General features: G+C 43.0%; 1 protein-coding gene across 1 annotated transcript in view; it reads left to right on the top strand.

Moving 5' to 3' along the window:
• The window catches only part of RHOJ (ras homolog family member J), a 47846-nt gene extending 32779 nt beyond the window's left edge, over positions 1-15067 (top strand). Inside the window, exons 2-5 of the mRNA XM_035326856.1 lie at positions 8223-8281; positions 11531-11695; positions 12955-13050; positions 13605-15067. Of these exons, the coding sequence (XP_035182747.1) occupies positions 8223-8281; positions 11531-11695; positions 12955-13050; positions 13605-13751 (467 nt within the window). The 3' untranslated portion in view covers positions 13752-15067. The remainder of the gene's footprint in view (positions 1-8222; positions 8282-11530; positions 11696-12954; positions 13051-13604) is intronic.
• The last annotated feature ends 542 nt before the right edge of the window (positions 15068-15609 follow it).

The following is a 15609-nucleotide window of genomic DNA, read 5'->3' as shown; positions in this document are numbered from 1 at the left end:
GCTCCAGCAAAACATGTATTCCTAGATACAGTGTTATGGTAATGGAAACTTTAAAAATATTTAGTAGAGCTAGAAATATAGCTATAGATAATAATCTACATTCTGCCTTTCATTTTTTGGATAGGCTCACACTACAGTCACAGCCAAAATTTTGTTCTTTCACTCATCTCAATGCCACAACAACCGCATGATATCATGAAGGGCACTTCCCCTCCATCAGGGTTAAGAAGACATCTAGAATTCTTCATTGTTTAGGAGTGATTGTAATATTTTTAATAATATGTTCAGGTTCCTTCTATTTATACTACTTAATACTACATTGTTCCTCTGTCTAACATTTGCTTGGATTTAGAGCTATTACTTTCAGGAAAGAGTAAAAAGATCCTTAACTACAGTATCACTGAAATGCACACAACAAAGTCTACTTGCCTGCAAATTTAGTGCATTAAGTAATAACTTAAGCAGTTATTACTAGTTCATAACTCAGGAGCAGAACTGCCTTCCATGTGGACAGCTGATGATGCACAGGGAGCTGAACTACTCAGGAAGCACCTACCAGTCTGCTGCAGTGCAGAGCCCTATATTTAGACAGAATGAAACCTAACAAAACACTCTCAGACACAATGTCAGTTGTTCCTCAATTCCCAAAGCACTACAATCATGGTAGTCTTTTCCATCTAACACAGCTATGCACAACACTGAGGTCCCAACAGCTCCCTCAGGACTGTATTACTGGAGGAACTGGGCACAGCTTTCCTTGCTGAGACTCCAAAGTCCCTTGGACTCTGCTATCGGCAAAGCCGAATTTGTTCAAAGATTGATTAGCAGAGCAATAACTCACTGAGAAGCAGGGGAAATCCTCCAGTGCTGATTTTACAAACAATGAGGTCAATGATTCCGATAAATCAACTTCATTCATGCTGTCTATAAATAAGTAACGTCCCAGACTGGGAAGAAGCTGGCTCACATTTTAGTGTTGTGCTTGTTCTGAAAGCACTGGGAATTTCCATTTTCCTTCAACCATTTCTGGACCAGATTCACTCTGCTTGATCTTCCTAATCCACTTCCACTGCTTTTGTGTTCTTTGTCATGTAGGTTGGCTAACAACTGAAATCTATCTTCTCAATGCACTTTGGAAGATTTGCAGCACCTCATATCAACTGTTTGAATAAAAGTGATTGGTGGACCGGTACCTCTCTTCTGTTAGCTGTCTCTTCACAGCAAATACACAGCTGTGGAGAGCTGTGGACACGTTATTAATCTATGGCCTCTTTCTTCTCAAGATGATGAAACAACAACAAAAAAGTAAATCATAAACCTTTTTGTGGGATGGCACTGTCTAGATGAATCCATCATTCCTGTTGCAGAATGGGACAATAGACCTGTCACTTGGTGCTGGACTGCTTTCCCAATGCAGGTCAGGGTTTCCCACTAATTCTACTGGAATCCTAATACATCCTCATCCTCATACATCTTCATACAGATGGTGTTCGAGGGGAGGGTATGCCTGTTGATGCACATGAGACAAATTAGAGCCCAAGGGGAAGAGCAATCCCTAGAGGTAGTGGAGAGTTGCCTGGAAATGGAACTTTGAAAAACATTTAGATATTGCATCTCAGATGCTTCCAGAAGAACCTGAAACATCCTGCTGATAAAGCTTGTCTCTCCATAGTCAAACCCAGACTTTCAAAAATGTGTAACATTGACTTCCATAACACTAGAACTTTGAAGGACTCCACATGGCTATTTGCCTCCCACCTTGTGAAGCTTCAGAGGGCATTTGAGTCACAGTCTCCAGGTTTTCCATGCAATTGCAGACTTAAAATACTAAATAGTAATAAAAATACTAAATATTAAAAAGCCAGGAATTACTTGACTTTGGCCTTAAGAAAAAGAAAAAAAAAAAAAAGAGAAAAAAAAAAACTACTGCAAGACTCATTAAATAACGAGAATAATAAACCAATGCAAGCTTTAGATCAGCAGTTGAGGAATGACAGGTAGAAATGGGAAAGTCATGTTACTGCTGGCTAGATCGTTAGTGAAACCATTGCTAGACCACACTGTCTCATCCTAGTGACTGCTTGAAAAAAAAAAGAATTTGGAAAAGAGCTACAGGAATGATCTAAGAATAAGAAAATATGCCTTGTAGGAAGACACTAGATAAGCTATTTAGAGCAGAAAAAATGATGCTACAAATCCTATCTGGCTTTAAAATCATTAAATGTCTGTGGCCTACAGACAAAGCGAATTCTTCACCACCTCATTAGACCAAGAGCTCCACTGAGTAAAATCAGCTGAATCCTGGCCCTGGAGGCCTCTCTGTGCTCCCACCTCAGGGAGAAGACTGGAAATGTTTTTCAGATATTGTAAATATCAGATGGGCAAAAATATTTGCTCAGCAGAACATAGATCTCATCCATTGATGAGGTGACAGCAAATGGTGAGGTTTACTCAGAGCCCTTCTTTTGAAAAATGCTGGCTAGCAAAGGCCTGTACAAGTCGGTAGTAGATGATTACAGGAGTAATTAAAGAAAGGCATTTAGTACAATTTACATGTAAAGTACAGTATTTAGGCCAATTACAGGGCAAAACAGCATGCTTTTGACTTTCCTTTCAGAAAGAATATACTCAAGCTGCAGGGTAATTTTGAGTAGAAATCAGTTTTCCTGTAATCAGATCTTGTTTGTCACAAAGGAGGAAATTAGGGAACATGCCATGAGCGACGTGTGACTTGATTTCCCGGAGACAATGCTCACATGTGGGAGCAGAAAATGACCCAGGCTTGAGTCATAGGGCACTTGCAGGCCCAGGGTGAGCCAGGGGTCCCGTAACACTGCTTCTCATCTGCCATGAGTGTGTTCTTAGAATCACAGATGGGTTTGGGTTGGAAGAGATCTTAAAGATCACACAGTTCCAAACTCCCTGCCATGGGTAGGGACACCTCCCACTAGACCAAGTTGCTCAAAGCCCCATCCAGCCTGACCTTGAACACTTCCAAGGATGGGGCATCCACAGCTTCTCTGGGCAGCCTGTGCCAAGGCCTCACCACACTCACAGTAAAGAATTTCTTCCTAATATCTAATCTAAATCTACCCTTTTTTAGTTTAAGGGGTAAAAAGTGACAAGACTCCTTGTCTTGTCACTACACTCCCTGACAAAGAGTCCCTCTCCTGCTTTCCTGTAGGCCCATTTAGGTCTGGAAGGCCGCTATCAGTTCTCCCCAGAGTCTTTTCCTCTGCAGGCTGAACCCCAACTCCATCAGCTCATCTTCATTGTGCATTGGCCACACAATGCTGCAGCACTGCATTCAGTCAAAGCAAAGGGAGTATGTCTGAGGGAGAAGGGCTACAGAGGTGCGAAGACAGAGCTCAGCTGAGTTGATTGTCATTCCTAGCCTGAATGATGGGGATATGTCATTAAGGCATTTCTTAATCTTTTTTTGACTGGCTTCTTTTGGTGGTTGTCAGTTGGTAGAGCCCTTAGGGCTTTCATTTGCAGATTTCTTTAGCATTCCCAGCTTCAGATACAGCTGAGTAACATCTCCTGAAGATAGGCCCACAACAGCTAAAATGAAGTTCCCCAGACAATGGCCCAACCAAAATCAAAGAAGCATGCGAGAGGTTAATCCCTCACAACTGTTCATATTTTCCTCCAGTGGATCAGCTAAGGGAAGATATTTCTGGACAAAAATATGATAAAAACCAGGATTCATGAATACACTTGACATGTAGTCCCAGTGGCTACTTAGGTGCCTGACTTCTGTGGGAAACAAAGGGAATTAGAGACCTAAATGGCTTTGAGGCATGTTTGGGTTTTGAACCCTAAGTGGAGCACAAAAGATCCTCACATTTCAGCCGAAAAGACCCCGATTTAGGGATTATGAATTAAAATAAGAAGACTTATAAACAAAGAAGTTTGGTTTACAGTAGCATTCTGAAACTGAACACAAGCTGAAGTTGACAGTATTGTTTCCTCTTGAGCAAGGCCTGCATGAAGAATGGCCTTTGGAAGTGAAAGGAAATCTATAAGGCATACATTGTGAAGACCTCTCTATTTAGAAATGAAAATTTTGATCAAGAGTTTACCCATCCCTTAAAACTGTAAGAACTCAAAACTTCCATCTAAATTCCACTGCAGCTGACCAAAACCTGCACTTCTGCTCTTCCATCTTACTGATTTTTACCCTCCTTCCTGGCTGGAAAAAAATTAAAAAAATAAAAATAATAAAATAAAATTAAATTAAATTAAAAAAAAAAAAAAAAAACTTGGGCATTTCTACTTCCAGCAGGTCAACCTGAATTGTAGTTGTTATACTGATGTCCATTAGTCTATGTAAAGTAACGTGCATCTGGTACATACGATCATACTAAACAGAAAAATACACAAATTTAAATGTCAAAGCATGAAAGCAAGGGCATAAGATGGCTCCTATGAACATTCAAGGCTTGACAGACTAATTTGCCCCCAAAAATGAGAAAGTCTTTCCATCCAGGCAGGTACTGCTGTCTCTGCTTGCTGTCAGGCTCCTGGCATCAATTTCCAAAGCAGCTGGACCTTAATTTGTTTGCAGTAAGTCATTAGAATAAATAGATGACTTCTCCCATGTGCTATCACATTAGACATTGCCTAAACTATAGCATATATGCTGGCTACTGGTTTCACAACCATTTGATTCTGCGAGCATTTCAAAGGCATGGAAAAATTCCTCGTGATGTGCACGTCCAGTTCCCTGTACCTAAGCAAAGGGCATCTGAACTATTGCATCCTAGTTTGGTGTCATACCAGAGACTTACTTGTTGCTTCATGCCATTAATCAAGCAGAAGAGATTCTGGGAGGGCTGCAGACCATTTACATCAGTGCAGACCATGAGCACTGCTGAAGGGTTCTTCCAAAGGCATGATTCAGTCCCACAAAGTAGCAAGAGCTTTTCTGGAAGGAAATGAAACACAGCAGGGAAAGAACTTGGTAAAGACTGACCATTGACAAGTGAATCTGGAGAAACACAGGCCACAGGAACATCGAAAAAGAGGGTCAGATTATCCCCATACAAATCACTTATTTAAAAACAGAGCTTCCAAGCTCAGACCAATTTGGTGTCCACACACCAGACCCAGCCCACACACAGCAAGTCCATCTAGCACTACCTTTCTGCTGTGGCCTCCAAGCAGGACAGCCTGTTAAGGCCCATTGGCAAAAAAAAAAAAAAAAAAAAACAGGTACAGACCTGCAACAAAGCCCTGAAGGTAACCCAAAATAGTCACTCAAACTCCAGCAAGCAATACCTAGCCAAGTTATGATTCAACTAACATTTTTAAAGCAGTGTTTTGCCCATCTTGCACTTGGATAAAACCACCAAGTGAAAGGAGAAAAATGTCTGCACAGTTGTGTAGTCTGATGCCACACAAACTGGAACTAAATCAGAACCAGGGCTGCATAAGTATTTGGCCGTGTTTTATTAGTGACCCCACTGTACTTGCTGTTAAAGGCCATGCCATTTAAGTGCAATACAACCAAAATGCTGTAAGATTGTCTTCCAGGTTTGTAATCCTAAGAATATACACTCTGATTCATCGATCTGTTTAAATCAGAACAGCCGGTAAATGGCAAGAAGAGTTCATATTTATCTGGTTACTCCAAGACTACTCATAAAGCTGAGTTCACAAGCCTGTAAATGAGCCTGTGTTACCCCCATGACCACAAAAGAATTCACTGTTGGCTTCCTATAGGCTTGGCCACTGGAGAACAGGAAAAGATAGTGACAGGGTAAGTAAAAGTAAGCCAAGATAAAGCCAAAAGCAAGACCTATGGATCTAGCAGAAAAATCTCAGCTAATAATTATGACCTACCAACATGCTGAATGGTCTTCTGCCTGACAAAGACAGACTGATAAACTTTTAGTATAAAAGGATCATGATGCTTTCACAGGCAAAACCCATTTATTTTGTTATCTGTTTTGCTGTGGTAGAAATTTCAGCACTAATACGTTAATCTAGACAACACTGTTGCAAGAGCCAGAAATTACTTGAATTGCCAGTGTGGGCCATTTGGTCTCCTCCACATACAGAGCCAGGGATCCAAATACAGCAGTTGGCTGTTGCTGGAGTTATGCCAGCAAAACTGTTCTGCTGGGGTCATAGCAATGAACTTGGAGAGGTGATGTGTGTAGGAGGAATATCTTCCAATGATGAGATAGATTAGAACAAGCAACAAGAAGAAACAAAATACAAAGATTAAGGGGGAAAATTATTCACCGTAACTTCATGGACCACAGAGGACAGATAATAATCTAGGGGCCATTGCAGCACATACTTCTGGATATGTGACATACCAATGATGGACAGGACTTCTATCCAAATGGTTAATCTCCAAGCCGTACCAACTGCTGCAACAAGGCAGCACTTTGCAGCTGCACTGGGGCTTTTTGCCAGTGTACCTCTGTTGGTCAGAAGGCATCAAGAGATGGGCAAGTAAAACTTCACATCAGCCTAAATGAATTTCAGTGTAATTTTTAAGCTTTTAAAACACAGAAGACCTGAGCTGATCTTCTGCAAGCAAAACCCCGCTCACTCTGCCTGTGTTCAGAGTTAGCCAGCATTAGAAACAAAGCTGGATAACTGTGCCATTACTGACGAATGGCGAATGCTTCTTCATATTCCTCACACTCATTAGATCATCTGCACCTCCACGCAGCTGCCCTATGAACATCCGTCTTTGGAGGTGGTCTGCAGACTCCATACAAATTCAACCAAGGATGGACAGTGTGACTGATGCTCACTTGCAGTCCTAAGCACCACCAAAAAAAAAAAAAAAAAAAAAAAAAAAAAAAACAGCTCTTCCACCCATGGCATGGACCTCATGCCCTCATGCATTTGTGGTACCTCCATGGTCAACAACTACCCCAGTTTCAAGTTCCCATGGGAGCTGCACTGCATATGAGCTACCTCCCAAAATGAGGAGCTGAAGGAGAATTCTTGGACTCTTTTCTATCTTCTCTTTCTCCTCTTTCCAATTACAAGGCAGGCCCCATAGTGGCCTGTTGTACTCTCATCTGCAAGTTTGGTCCTTGCTGAGCCTTTGTACTTTCAGGATGTCAGTTTTGTTCTGTATATATGCTGGCAAAATTACTGCATCGCTTTGCAAGCAAGTAAAGCTGCTGAATAATCAGTCTGTCCGACACACACTGACAGAGACTTGAAGTCTAAGAAATTTCAAGCAGGACTTTGTTTGCCAGTTTAGGAGCTATTAAGTTCTAAAAACTGCTAGGTGCTTTTCTGTTACAAAGCTCTTACCAGTTAAAAAAAAATCAACAAAAAATCTATCTGACTTTAAAACAAGTAACAGTCCATGGGCTGTGAGACTAACATTATTTTCAGCAATTTTCCTAATGAATGTTTAACATCTTCCACTGGTTATTGGGTGGAACCAGATCCCCCCTTCTTTCCTGTTGAGTAGTAATGACTTAAGGAGATTCACTGGTTAACTACATGGCATTAACACTGATCATGTCCATGATACAAAATAACCCTGATTACAGAGATCAGCTAATCACAGGGTTCATTCAAAAGCAATAACAAAATATTTTCATCTATGCTGATGGGCTCAAAATGATTTTCAACGTGAATTCAACTGAAGGAGTAAACGTGCTGAGGGTGATCAATAAACCAAGCCATGCTTTTCTTCAACTGCAACAGAATCTGTTCAACATCCCTGCAAACATTAGTGTTCCTCTTCCTCTCTGTCCTTCAAAGCATCCATCACACATCTCTGTGTTAAGCACTAACATTTTACCTGTGATTGCACAACGCAGGACAGGCATTGCACCTCCAAAATCAACTGAGCATCACCCCTTTCTGAATGCTTCACTGTATTACAGCCTGGAAAGAATGAAAGAGTAAAAACCACTTTGAACAAACCATGACAAATGTACCCAACACACACAGCAGTGAGGTGAATCCTTTGCTTTCAAGTCCTAGCACCATGGGGGCATCAGCTGGTGGCTGCAGAGACAGCAGCAAATACATTTGCAAAAGCATTTGCTTTAGTTGTGACTTCAGGTGTCCTTCAATTTGGGTTGAATCTGTATGTTTGGTTTAGGGTGCATACTGTAAGACACACATCAATGTCTACCACAGGGGTGTATTGGCATTTTAGGACTAAAAGGTTACAAAAACGAGTCCACTGGCTTGTGCATAAACAACATCTCTCTGCTTCTCTCTTTCAGTAACTGTGACTGTGGGAGGACAGCAGCACTTGCTGGGACTTTATGACACTGCAGGGCAGGTAAATTACTACAGATACCTTATAAGTTTCCTGTCCCATGATTTGTTTGTTACTGTCGCATATTAGGTTTTGCTGCTTGTGCTGTTGGGCTTTTATGTTTCTGGTTTGTTTGTTTGTTTAACAAATATTTGTCTGTTTAACAAATATTAATAATTGCTTGTGAGTTGTAATGGTTGAACTGCTGCCCTACTTTTTGTTATTTTACATATAGATTTCGTCCTGGTTCAGCAGTAAAACATACACGCATCCCCAAGATGGAATTTTGTCTAGGCAAAAAACAAAGCCTGATGAGGCTGTTCAGCCTCCCATACACCTATCCCCTACAGCAGGTACAGAGTTTTGCAAAAGTCAGTATTTTCTTCCACTTACCACATGGTGGCATTGGAGATACAGAGAAGAATTAGAGCTTCCAAGACCAGAAAAGTAACATAACATAGCACCAGGCTATTGGTCACCAGCTATCAACTTTTTAAACGCTAATCCAGGCAGCTTGGCACCCATCCCAGCATCCCAACACCCAGACCAAGGATGTCCATTATAGAAGAGCCTGTACCCAGTGCTTACTTGCAGAAGTAACGCCTTTTCTGTTCCCACTGCCCGTGCTGTGGTGCAGCGTGGGTGCACTGCAAGGCTGCAGAAGAGCCCTGGTCTGGGGACTGTGTTCACCCCCTGGAGATACAGGGGCAGAATTTCTCACTGCCTTGCTCTGCCAGAAGAAGGGCAAGGGAAGGTACCAGGAGCACTGCATGTTCACAATGAAAAATTTCTCTCCTACCTCCAAGCTGCCAGCAAACTTATAGGATAAAGAAAAGACCACGGAAAGTGCTTGTGCAACTTTCTTTTCTGCACTCACAAACGTGGAGCTCAGAGTGCGTCTGTCATGATCTGGCAGCTCTGCAAGCCCCTGCCAATGAGACCGGAGTTTCATTCAGATCTCGATCAGATTTTACCCAGTGCCTTAATACTTATATGTGTTTTTAAGGGCTGACAGTTCCACCTGCCACCCATTTCCTCAGCAACACATCCTCTTATTTGTCCTTCTGAGCCAAAAGAAACATAGATCTGTTTGGCTGACAAACCCTACCCCTCCCTCCGTCCCTCCACAGTCATCTTGCCATCTCCTGCTTCAAACTAGCCAGAGCACCACCTGCCTCCAGGAGACATTTCCAGCTCCTCAGGCTCGTTTCCATCTCAGACTTGAGTCCAGCAGACGTGGCCATCTAGTCAAAACTTGGAGCGTGAATCACTTCTCGATGACTGGATTGTATCTGCGTGGAGGCTGGAGGGATGATGCTTCCCACATGCTCGAGCTATAACGACAGATCATCTGGGTTGTTTCCTCCCTCCTTCTCCTTGTGCTGTGTGGCTTTCCAAAGGCATTGGTGTGAAGTCATAGCCAAAAATAGCACTTGACATTACAATGCTATAAAACACATGCTAATGAAATAACAATTGGAGAATGTACTCCTGCAGCAGGACCCTCCGTCAGCCTGGAGGGAGAGCTGGCAGGGACCCCAGATCTGGGGTATCTGGTTTTCTGCTTCCCTGGCACAAACAGTCCTACAAAGAAAAAAAAAAAAAACATAGCTTTTCTATTTTTTATTTTTTTTCTACAAGCTGGACTCAGGTGTGGAGTGCCTTAATGACAGTGAGTATATGCAAGGGGATCAAACAAACAAAAACAACAGCGATTTAAATAAAAATGGGGAAAATAAGTAAAAAAAAAATAAATACAGGTTTTGCTGTACTTTCTCAGGCACAGCAAGTCACAGGAACCTAAGAGCAAGGCCAGGCCTGGTGCTGGCCTTTCCTTGCCAAACCAGTAGCCAGGCAGTGTGGCTGGAAGCTCTGCATTCTCCAAACAACAGCCGGAAAGATGCAAACATGAGCCAGCAAAACGAATTAATGATCAGCTACAGCACACATGCATGAAGACTCACATCCCTTCCCAAACACCACTATGGCTAGCTGCAACACCTCCAGATATGCCCCGAACCCAGGCAAACATCCAGTGCCTTTGTTACGCTATTTATTTGGTTGACTTCAACAACAAACTGTCTCTGAATGAGAAATGATCCCGATGTGCTCTATTTCATAATGGTCTGTTGCAAGGTTTTGCAGCCTTCTCCTGGAGCAGAGTGAGCAGGAACAGAGACAAGGTCCTCACCTGATGTGCTCTGGAGGCTCCTGCAACCTAGAGACGGGGATGCATGGGCTCAGTTCATACTCATGACATCTGTGCTTGTGCATTAGCACATCCATAAGAGCACTCGTGTGCCCTGACCTCCGCTATGTGACAGGTGGCAGTCCCTCCTTATGGCTTATACAGTGCTCTGTGCTGCCAGCACAAATCAGGAAGGCTTATCAAGAATAAAGAATATCCTTTCCTCCCAAAAAAGGATATTCTGGGGTCTCTGGAGGAACAAGCAAACTCCAGTTAAATGCACACTTTCTGTAGCTGCCACCACTAGGCAGAGCGCTCGTGGCTTTTAGTTTGTAATTTTAATGGTACAGTAAGTCCCAGCCCCTCTAATTAGACACGTCTGGAATATGGAAACCGCTTACATTTAGCCAATTTCTTTCCAAAAAATCTTGAATCAAGCAAGATTCCTCGAGGGCTTGCTGCCACCACGTGGCTGTTTCAGGAGGCTGATTTGCAGTGATTAAACTGAAAGCATGCAGGAAAGGCCTTTGCCAGGCACCGAGCATCAGCCCACACTGACATAACTTCGTAGCCTCAGTCTCCAATGGTCCCACCTGTGTCTCTGATTTTCCTTTCCTGCCATTCCCTGTACCTAGGTATCCACCTTTTCTTGGCTGATAAGTCCAAACACCTCCTCTTACCATGTAAATCCTTCTTCAAACCAACCCTTTCTGTGGCACTGGTGAGGCAGGTCATTCTACAAACACTCTGGCTTGAAGAAAGCAGCAGGTTATCTCCATTACCTGATTTTTCCAATGCACCAAGGGGGCATCCTCACTGAAGGACAGAGGTCTGAGATGAAGTATTCTGATATCAAACAGCTCCAGAAAATAAATAAATAAAAATAAATAAATAACAATAAAATCTCCTTCCCTTTGGTTGGGTCAAAAGGAGGATGACTTTTAACTAAATCCAGTCAGAAATGTGCTGTCCCTTGAAGTGCGCAGAGCACAGCAGGGACTTTGCAGCCAGGGCTGTAAACCAGGGCTGCCCCCATCCACAGTTATCCCCCATCCCATAACACACTTGCCGTTCTCCCCTGGCAGGAGGACTACAACCAGCTGAGACCCCTGTCCTACCCCAACACGGACGTGTTCTTGATCTGCTTCTCGGTGGTGAACCCTGCCTCGTACCACAATGTCCAGGAGGAGTGGGTCCCCGAGCTGAAAGTCTGCATGCCCAATGTGCCGTACGTCCTCATAGGAACACAGGTAATGCTTCTTTGGGGCACCGCCGGCTGTCGCAGGGGTCCTCACAACCTCTGAGCCAGGGGGTGGAGGATGAGTTCACTGGAAAGGCTTCCTATTTAACTTCTTATGTGAAAATCAGCCAGCCTTGAGCTTTAGAAGAAAACACAGGGACTAAGAATGGAAACCAACGTGCAGATATCACTTCGTGCTAGTCACAACTGGCAAAACTCATCCCATCTCTTTATTCACATCTGTATTAATGTGGTATCAATGTATAAATACCTATAGTGAGACAAGATTTCTGGCAGGACTGTAATGGCAGGGAAAAAAACAAACAACACACACACATCAAAATCTATAGTTGGAAGCAGAAGCTAAACTTTAAACTAAATTTAAAGAAAGGGAATAATTAACCAAACAACTTACTTGGAGACATGGGAAGGAAACAGCCTCCCTCATGCTTTACATCAACACCATAATTACTGACTCATTGTCCCTCTTGTGCTTTAGTGGATGTTAAGACTGAATTATCAAAACACTTTATTTCAGCCTTAAAACCTATGAATCTATCAGTCAAATGAAAATACCTTAAACATGAGTTTGGAGCAGGTATACTACAGCCTGGAAAATGTCCAAACACTGGAGAGTAACCTAAGCCAAATTAGAGAAAGAGACCAAAATCTGGGCAAAACCAAAATCTTCATGCCATAGCAAAGTCCAGTTATTCAAACACTGGCTTAGTTTTCAAACTGTTTCAAACACTGGAATAATCTAAAACACCAATTTAAAAATATTTGTATTATCCTTTGGAACACAATCTCTAACAATGGATGAGTTTGAAATGCCAGATCGTTTCATTTTGGTATTTTCCATGGAAATAAAGGATTCTGTTTCACGTCAGCCAGCCAAAGCTTTGTGTGCCTGGTCTGTCATGGTGTTTTACAGGTGATGCAGTGCAGGATCACAGCAGCCTTCCTTTCCAATGTGGCTCAGGCTTCTACCACCACTTTCCAAGATGCATAGTGAAAACCAATGAGAAATGCATCTTTATTGTACTGCAGCCACCTGAGCTGTGCCCTGATAACTGGCCAATGAGAACTAGTTCATGCTAAACAGAAAATGCAAAGGGAAAAATAACAGGAAAATACATATGTAATTCATTTTTTCATTACCATTTGAGGCTAGGAAAATAGGACAATGAGTTTATAAACCTATGGATATCTCTTTCAAGAATTACAGCAAGGTGGTACAGAGCATGGGGTTTGTGTATTTTCTGCTAGATTGATCTTCGAGATGATCCCAAAACTTTGGCTCGGCTGCTTTACATGAAGGAGAAACCACTCACCTACGAGCATGGAGTGAAGCTGGCTAAGGAGGTAACACATTTTTCTGGGGTCACAGGAAATCGATCAATCATAGCTTTCCACTGGGTGTCTTTCATTCAAGGCAAGCTTCCCCGGGTTTGTTGGTTGGTCCCGGCCAGAGATCCAGCACTCTGGAACTTGCATTTCCCCATGCTTGGTAGTAACAACACACGGACAGAGCAGGTCTTCTTCACACTGATAAATTAGACTACACTTGGAAGATGCTATTAACACAGCACCTCCTCAAGATCCCCTGCTGCACAGCTGGGAGGCCAAGACCCTGGTTCAGAAGTTCAGCAGGAGGACATGGATGCAGCTCCCCCAGGGGCTCCATGCTCCCTTAACCCTTTGTGGTGAGATACAGGTGTTCCTAATCATCCCTGCTCTCTTGCTCAGGACGGCCACTGAGCTTGTCCTTCAATCCCATAGGCAGTCAGATATAAACCTAGCAAGGACCTCACCTCCCTTTCTGATGGTTAGGAGACATGCACATACAAAGATGCTGGAACAGGGTCGTTCTGCCTCTCCTAACAGTGGGTACTCACTTTTTGCCTCTCCTCTTTCAGATTGGAGCACAATGCTATCTGGAGTGCTCAGCGCTCACGCAGAAAGGCCTTAAGACTGTCTTTGATGAAGCAATCCTGACCATTTTCCATCCCAAAAAGAAGAAGAAGCGTTGTGCAAAGTGCCACCGCTGCTGCACCATTTTGTGAAGCCACTTGGAAAGGAAAGTGAGATGAGTTCAGTGAAACCAAGCAGGTTAGAAAGGCAATGAAAGTCACATGCAACTGAAATGGGGAACATGACCAGAAAGGGGTCCATTTTACCAAAATAGGAGCCCTCCATTCTGTGAAACCTCCAAGCTGTATCACGCTAGGCCATCTCATGTCTATGTGCTTTCCTAAACCTCCAGAGTCATACGCAGCCTGTTCCCACTGCTGCGGACTGCGTTGAGCCAACAGAAACCAGGATGCCTGCTCCTGCTCGACTCTTCTTCACCTTAGGGATAAGGGGAAGGTGTTTGGAAAACAAGCAAACAAACAAACATGGAATTAAAGGTGGTAAAAAGAAACAGGAGAAACTCCATTTGTGGCCTTAAGCAAGAATTTATCAAAATTAGGAATTTACAGTATACAAGAATTGAATCTGAACTGACTGAAAGCACGTGGAGATCTGTAGAAATCTAATATGTAAGATGTACACTTTAGGTAGGATGTACTTTTAAATTACTTTTCTTTTTATAAAGCTCGCTAGGTCAGGATATACTTCAGTTTGTTCAAACTACATGGAAGCAAAGGTGGAGTGATTCAGTTTATTTTCACTTAATGGTGAAACGTCACAGCGTCCGTATGTTGCTGTACCCAAGCTATCAAAATGGATCAACATTTACCTCCAGACTTAAGGAATGTTCTTACAACTTAAAAATGCAAGTAACTGTGTTTTTACAGGGGAATGTTCAGGCTGAGCCATGTTTCCATAAGCTGGGAAAGGAAGAACAGAGTTGTAGCATTTACGTACTGAAACAAAGACGTTCTGCCACCAAAGAGTATTGCCCTAGACATGAAATCCCAGCATGCAACAATCGCCTTTCCAAAGTGAGCACATGAAAGAGACATGTTGCCATGACAACTGACAGATTACCTTATAGATCAGCTGGATTTCTGCATCTCACCCAGCAGACAAAAATAGCAAAAACCAAAAAGCCAAAGGTCAGGCTGATCTCAAGTGCTTTAAGGTGATCCAAGTGCCTTAAGATTTTTTTAGAGTATCTCATGTAAAAAAACTTACCAAAACAGAGTTATAAACACGGTGATTTACTGTAGTTCCCCCTCCTCTCATTACTTCTTTCCTTGTTCCCACTTTCCGTTCTCCTTATGGTAAGTGCTGGTCAAGTCGCAGTCCTCAGAAGTAGACTTTCCGGCAGGGTGCAGGGGTGCAGGTGATGGGCTGCAGCCCACAGCACAGAGGTGGGAAGTCCAGACCTGGAGGGAGCAGTAGGTGCCTGTAAGCTCCCAGTGTTGTTTAAAAAAAAAAAAAAAAAAGAAAAAAAGAAAAAAAGAAAAAAGAAAAAAAAAAAAAAGAAAAAAGTGTGCTTTCCACTAAAGCCTCTCCAGGGAGCGTCTATGTTTGCACGTCACAGCAACATAGGTGCTCAGAAGCGAACTCGAAGGGGACCTGCCTTCGGGTACCCTGGCGATGCCATGAGACTGTTTTGTTGTGGATCTCATTTGCCAAGCAGAAAATCACAGTGCCAGCAAATGCAGATTTCGAGACTTCAAATGTAACTCCTTGCAAAAGCAGCACCTGCAGTTAGTGCTCCCAGAACTGCTCAGAGTAAGTAGCTAACAGAAGAGTACCCCGCAGCGTGTATCGTGCCCCCTTGCTCCACTCCTCTCCAGAAGCACTGTAATGTGGCTGAGTGCACACAGGCAACCAGAAAACCCTTGCGATTAGTAGTGAATTACAGACCCCGTGTTAATCTGAGGAATTTGTGACTTCAGTGGGATCGTAGGAACTGCACCACTGGTGCAGAGAAGGGAATGAGCATGCTGCAGTGCCCAGTCCTGCAGC

The sequence above is a fragment of the Oxyura jamaicensis genome, chromosome 5, assembly GCF_011077185.1.
Source record: "Oxyura jamaicensis isolate SHBP4307 breed ruddy duck chromosome 5, BPBGC_Ojam_1.0, whole genome shotgun sequence".
In the NCBI taxonomy this organism is placed as follows: domain Eukaryota; kingdom Metazoa; phylum Chordata; class Aves; order Anseriformes; family Anatidae; genus Oxyura; species Oxyura jamaicensis.
This window is presented reverse-complemented; position numbering and strand designations above follow the sequence as displayed.